Source organism: Geospiza fortis, unplaced genomic scaffold, assembly GCF_000277835.1.
Source record: "Geospiza fortis unplaced genomic scaffold, GeoFor_1.0 scaffold373, whole genome shotgun sequence".
NCBI classification, from domain to species: domain Eukaryota; kingdom Metazoa; phylum Chordata; class Aves; order Passeriformes; family Thraupidae; genus Geospiza; species Geospiza fortis.
The window spans coordinates 687,505-694,604 of NW_005054518.1; the positions used below are offsets into that span (position 1 = coordinate 687,505).

Genomic DNA, 7,100 nt, shown 5'->3' on the forward strand with positions numbered 1-7,100 from the left:
ATACTATATAAAGATATACTAAAGAAAACTCGTGACTGTCTCCCAACAGTCAGGACACAGCTTTTTCCCCAACTGGCCAAGGGAACAAAACAATCCTCAGCAGAATCCAATTGACAAATCACTTCAGGTAAACAATCTCCATAACACATTCCACGTGTGCAAAAACAACAGGAGCAGCAAGTAGAGATAAGAATTGGTTTTTTCGCTCTGTGCTTCTCCAGGAAAAATCCTGTGAGAGAGAATCATCTCTCTCTCTCTGTTCATAGAATGTGAATGCCACGGGCTGCCAGGCACTGCCCAGCTCCTGGGCTGTGCTTGGTTTAAATCAGCTCCTGGATAGGCTGAAACAGATCCCACAGCAGTGTGGATGCCCTGGTGCCAAGGTTGCCACTCTGTTTCTGCTGTGCCCAGGTGGCTGCTCTGGTTCTGCTGTGCTGAGGTGCTTGTGCTGCTCAGGTTCAACTCCTTGTCTGCTGAAACTCACTGGCTGTGTTAATCTGCAGTGGGAATGTGTAATGAGGAGCATCCCCTGAGTATCACCCTAAAACCTGAGCTAATTAAGTGGTGTTTTCTCTCTGAATTGGCTAATTGTTGCTGCAAGAGGTGCTGTGTCTGGGGGAGCACGTGATGGTGCATGGTGACATTATGTGGGGAAAACCCCTGGATTTTAAAATGGAAAGTCTGAAAAGGGGGATGGTATCATGACCCCATTAAATGTGGTTTTGATTCTTCTTGCCCTCCTAATTCCTACCAGACATGTGATAAATGACATGTTTTAGATTGAAATTTGTCTTAAGGCTGCACTAAATTAATGTGGGCCCTGCAAGTTCAACCTGCTCTGATGGAACAGTGAATGGAATTTTTGTTCTGTTATTGAATCAGGTGAGGATAGAAAAAAATTAAACTATTCAAGCAGGTGGGATGTCATGAGTTAGAAACAGAGTGCTGGTGAAAGATCTTTTGCTGTTCACAGTGGAGATTTGCCTGGATATATCATAATACCCCAGGTGGAATGAAAGGCTCTGGCTTTCTAAATCCAGTCTGCAGCAGTGGAGTTCAGTTTCCTGAACCATTCTGCAGTGGATAGAGTGTACATTCACCTCACATGTGGAATCCATTACAATTTACTCTTAAGGTTTGTGTATTTGCTATTAATACAAACAGCTGCTTTGTTTTTAATGAATGTTTGATGAGCTCCTGTGAGCTCCAGCCCTGCAGTGTTTGCAGCCAGGAAACCAAACCAGCACATGGCAACTGCTTCAGCTTTTGGGTGCTGGAACAGGAGTCCTGCCCAGCCCTGGAGTGGGATTTGGCATCCAGAGTGAGGGATCAGACACTGTGTGTGTGTGTGGTGCTGCTCCAAGCCTGGTCTGCAAAGGCTTTTCTAAATTAAAAAAAGGAGAAAAATAAAACTAGAAAAATACCTTCTCTTTCTGTAGGAGAAGAGTTTGTTGATATTTAGCCCTAAATCCTGTTACATAGGTGATATCTCCTCTCTCTCAGAAGGGAATGAAGTGAAGCACAGTTAAGACCATTATAAATGTCCTTCTCAAGCTTTCCTTGGATAAAGAAAACCTTCCCTTGAGCTCTGTGCAAGCCAGACTGCCCTTTCCAATTTGAAGTATTTTCTGTTGGACCAGGACAGGCTGTCCCTTCCTGTGATCATGGCATCATCCAGTTGGGTGGTACTTACACAGATGGGGTCCATTCTCTTGGTTTAATCTATAAATTACCATTAGAAAAAAAGCTGCTTGGGTTTCAGGAAGGGGTTTGTGAGTGTAATCCAACCCTTTCCACACAGAGGCATCCATATGCCTGTTCCAGGCCGTGTCAAACATAGCTTGGAATCAACACTGAGAGCTGTGAACAGCAGGCTGGGAAGGGACAGTGAGGCCCAGCTGCACACCAAATATTGTTCATTGAAGCTTCACCATTTAGTGGCTTCCAGAAATCTTGGTTCTTAGGAGAGCTGGACTGGGAAATGTTAACTCCAGGAACAGCCTCATCCCTGTTGGGTGTTTCCATAGGGAGGTACAGAGGGGAAGGAGAAACAGAGGTGTTTGGGAGGGGGTGTTCCATGTCTGAGTGACCTTGGAAGCTGTGGGGATCTGCAGGCAGGAGAGGGGCAGGGCTGTGGTGTCAGGGAGCAGATTTATTCCAGACCCTGCCTGGCTATAATTAGCACCAGGCCAGGATTGTGAGTGGCTGTGGCATCCAGGCCATGCCCTGTGCTGCAGGGAAGGAGTTGGTGGCATTGTGTGACACTCATGGGGACAATGGGAGCAGAGGGACAGCTGGGATGTTCCACCTGCTGTGCCTGGGAGGGAGGAGGGCAGCAGCACTGGGATGTCTTTAATGCCTGTGGGAAGGAGCAGGAGGGGTTTTGGTGCTGTGACATCCCTTCTCTCCTGAGCTCCTTGATGGGGCAGGCCTGGCTCATGGCCTGGGTCTGAGCCTGATCCAGAGCCTGGGTCTGAACCTGATCCATAGCCTGGATCTGAACCTGATCCATAGCAAGGATCCAAACCTGATCCATAGCCTGGGTCTGAACCTGATCCAGAGCCTGGATCTGAACCTGATCCATAGCAAGGATCCAAACCTGATCCATAGCCTGGGTCTGAACCTGATCCAGAGCCTGGATCCAAACCTGATCCATAGCCTGGATCCAAACCTGACCCACAGCAAGGATCCAAACCTGATCCATACCTCGGTCTGAACCTGATCCATAGCCTGGGTCCAAACCTGATCCATAGCCTGCTTCCCAGCCTATTTCCCAGCCTTGTTCCCAGCTCGAGGATGTCGCACTGCCAGTGCTTTGCTCTTTTTTTTTTTTTTCCTAACACAACTGTCCCGAGGTGAGAGATGTTTCCCAGTGAGTGAATTGTTGCAGGATCATTTTCCTGATGAGAACAGGGCAGAGAATCCAATGTGCATTGATGTCTGTGTGTGTGAGAGCAGCAATGCTTTTGCCAGCACGTGCTGAATCTTCTCCTGGGAGTCTGAAGGGGAGGTTTTTAATCCTGTTTATTTATCAGTGAGATCCCTGTAACCCCTGGCGATGGTGTTCCCTCCTTAAGCACAGTGTGCACCTCCATTCCCCCCTTCCAAAGGCTTATTCATGAATGAATGGGCGCTGGGCTGGGTTTCCATTCAGGCTCTTTGAGGCCGTGCCGCTCCCAGGAAAAGGGGGATTGTGAGGCCATTTAAGTGTGACTGAGAGCGTCTGAAGCTTTGAGATTGATGCCTGCCTTGGCCGGGGGCTTTGAAGTGCGAAGTGGCTGAGCTCGCTTAGTTGCTGTTTTATTTAGAACACATTTTCCATTCCAGGGAAAATGTCTATTTCAGCTCTTATTATGTCCATAAATCTTATGCAGAAAATTCACTGTTGCTTTTTGCAAACGCCTGTTCCCCTAATCAGCATTTCCTGGGCTGGTAAATCTGACAGAGCATGGGCTGATCTCGATGCTTCAGGTTTGATTTGTAGATATCCAGTCTGCATTTCTCTGTGCTGGAAAATGCAGTTTGGGTAGTGAGGATGGGAGGAATGGCTGACCCACAGTTATAGGCAGTGTTTGCACAGAATGGGGCAGCCAAAGCTCTGCAGTGGGGGGGAGTTACACAGTTTGGTAGAAATTACTTCCAAAGTGATGCACGAGAAAAAATTATTTGCAGATTTTTTAAATCCAGGTTTTCTGACAAAGCAGTTGGTTGCAGGTGGCTTCTCATGCAGAAGGCTAACAAAACAAAGCTTTCCTTCCAAAAAAAACCCCAAACCAAACAAAACCAAAGCAAATAAATAAAAATTAAAATTGGGTAGTGAAGGTGTGAAAAATGGGACAAATCTGCAGGAGGCCATTGCTGAGTTTGTTCCTTTGCATCAGTTCAGTGCTGATGCATCGAGCTCCTCCCAATATTATTTTGCAGTATCTCACAAAATCATGCCTCTTCTTTAGTAATTTTCCTTGTATTTTAAGGTTCATGAGTCAAGAAATCCTCTGTAGGAAACCCTGAAAGGTGTTTCTGGAAGTTTTACTCAAAAACAGAACACCATAGTACTGAGAAGCTTTCCATGTTGCCAGGAATTAATGCCACACCAAATGCAGATTGCCATAAATAGTACTTGGATTTTTTCTATAAACCCTGTTTTAAAACTCTAGGTAATGCAGAGTATGGGTGTTTACTTTCTTTTAAAAAGATGTTCAGATCAGATGTATCTTAGGCTTTGAGAACTGTGCTTGTTTTTAGCATGGTTCGTGTGTGAGTGCTGTGTCTTGGAATACCAGAGTTGGGATCCATGGTTTTTGCAAGTGCTGGTCAAGGATGGCTTGCTTAATTGGAGCAGAACTGGAACAAATCTGTGCAAGGATTTCTTCAGACTCTTCCATCTATATTCAGTTTTATTACAATTTAACTGATAATTTTTTCTAAAACCAGTTGAAGTTTGCCCTTCTCTAGCACCTTGCTGGCAAACTGTCTTGGTTTGGAAAGACAGGAGTCTGCTAAGGAAGGCAGGAGCCTCCCCTGAAATGGAGAATGTGAACACTCCCCACCCCTCTCAATTGCTATAAATTTTAAATTAAGGGGCTCTCAGGCAAAAATATGGGAGCAGGAAATAACAGTTCTTTAATGGGGTAGGGAAAAAATAAAAGGGTAAAATAAACAATGCAGTCCACTGGAACAACACTGCCAGAGTCAGAACCCAACCTGACACCCTGTGGGTCAGGGTGTTGGTGGCAGTCCCATTGGAATTGTGGCTGCAGTTTTCTTGAAGTATCAGGTGTGGTTCTGTTGGAGCAGGGGGATGTGTAGAGAAGGATGTAGTCTTGCTCTGAAGATCCAGTGGAGGAAGAGGCAGCTGCTGTTCCTCTGGGGAATCCAATGGAGAAGTCGTGCTGGTGTCTCAAAACCTCTGGATTATATCTGGGTAGCAATGCTTGGCTCCTCCCTCTGGGCGGAGCATCTCACAATGGGATGTTACAGTTCTTATCAGCCATGCAGTGACATTCCATAGCTGTTATCAGCAGAGGTCCCCTCCCAGGGAGGTGTGAATGTGGTCACTCAAAGAGATAAGGCAAACTGGCCGCTTGACAAAAGATAATCTCCCATACAGATGGTAATGGAAAACATGTTGCACTGCAGTCTGGAACACAAGCTCACATTTGTAAATGGTACTTTTTAATTCCAGGTACAAGATGATCTCTGAATTCACTTGGCCCAACCACGACCTGCCCTCAGACAAGGAGGCAGTGAGGAAGCTCATCGAGTGCCACGGCTTCCAGCACGACGTGGCCTACGGCAAGACCAAGCTCTTCATCCGCACGCCGCGCACGCTCTTCACCCTGGAGGAGCTGCACGCCAAGATGCTCGTCAGGATCGTCCTCTTCCTGCAGAAGGTAAAGCCTCCACTGCCTCAGAAACTCAGCTCAAGCTCCTTGAACCACCCTAGCTCTCCTTTCTGCCTCTGTTGCTGCATGGATTCCAGACTTTGGTTGCTGCTGGATATTTTTAGGGCTCTTTCCATGGTGCTCTCTGGAGCCTTGGTGTGGTGGGAGCTGTAGCACCTAAATGTTGTTCATTATCACTGTCATATTTTCTGAAAAATCCCTTCTCAGAATCTCTGCTGGTCAGAGGGACTCTGAGATACGTACGAGTCTCTTTTCCCAGCCTGGCAGTCGAAGAAGGAGTCAGGATTCTTCTTGAAGCTCGACTTTGTCTCCATTTTCAGTGTTTCTCTTGTTTCCTGCTAACTCTGCTCCAGCCCTGGCTGGGATCCCTCCCTGGCTCTGCTGCTGGCAGATGGGGCCAGGCAGTGCTGGAAAAGGTACAATCAAAAATCAAAAATCAAAGAGGAGGGATCTGATGAGGCCTTCTCTGAGCTCTGAAAGCATCAAGGCAATTTTGCCTGTCATTTCTGTTCTCAACTTGCTTTCAATTGTTCATTAACAACTCATAGGGAAATTTAATTCTTGCTCTTTTTTCCTTCTGTAGTTTTGCCTGTGAGCATCAAAGGCTGAGGGACACAAACTGTGAGCACATCTAGAAGGATTTGATTTTCTTTTAAATAACTGAGCCTTCTGTTGCATTAGAGTTCCTCAAATTGTAATTTAGGAAAAGGGAAAGACAAGAGGAGGTGAAATGTGGTGTTGTGACAATGGGCACTTGTGTGACACAAGTGAGGCAGATGTGAGAGCAGCCTTAGAGCAGCTGATCCCAGCCTGGGGCCCAGGGGTGTTTTCCTCTGCACAGGAATGAGTGTAAGTGAAAGAATCCACATTTAGCAGCTCTTTTTTTAGTGATGTGTATTCTGTGGCTTATGGCTGTCCTGTAAATCATGAGGCTTTCCAGAAGGGACTCAGTAATTATCTGGAGAGCTTCATCATCTGGTGACCCTTAACCCTTCCAACAGTGCTGCTGCCTTTGTGTAATGGTGCTTACCAATTTGGTTCAATTGAATTAAAACTGACTTCTAGTTTAAATAGATAATTTTACTTTCTTTTGTTCTATATCTCTGGGATGTCTTCACCTTTAGATTTATCTTTCAGGCTCCTTTTTTTTCCATGGTAAAATGTCAGTGAGATTCCAGGCTGTAATTTTCCTTCTGCCCCATCGCAGTCAGTGAGCAGATGTGAAGTGATTTAACCGTGGCAACTTGCTGGCTCCAGGAGAATTCAGCAAGTGAGAGCTGTGTCCAGTGTCACAAACCCCATATGGCAGCAGGGACATCACACCAAAGGGTCACTCCAGGAGCCCCAGCTGAGGTTGCTTCATGTGATGCTTTAGGGTTTATTTGCTGTACCTGTGCTCCTGCCAGCTCTGTGATTGTCACCCTGAATGCAAATGGAGCAGCTCTATGTTAATCATGCAAATAAAAATTTAAAAAAAGCTGCCATGAAGCTCTGCTGTTTTGCTGCCCTTGGAAAGGCTCCCACAGGCTCATTAGCTGTGCAGAGCAGAGCTTTGTTCGGGGAAGAAAGCCCGGGCAGGCGGCACGTGCGGGCTGTGCAGATGATGGCTGCTGTCACTATAATTTACTGCCACATTTCGGTGGCATTTTATCAGCCCGGCACAGCTGCGCATGGAAATCACTCCTGAAATCTTCC

General features: G+C 46.4%; 1 protein-coding gene across 1 annotated transcript in view; it reads left to right on the top strand.

Annotated features, from left to right (window-relative positions):
* MYO1D (myosin ID) overlaps positions 1-7,100 on the top strand; it is a 124,168-nt gene that overhangs the window by 28,517 nt on the left and 88,551 nt on the right. Inside the window, exon 16 of the mRNA XM_031063629.1 lies at positions 5,186-5,393. Coding sequence (XP_030919489.1) covers positions 5,186-5,393 — 208 coding nt within the window. The remainder of the gene's footprint in view (positions 1-5,185; positions 5,394-7,100) is intronic.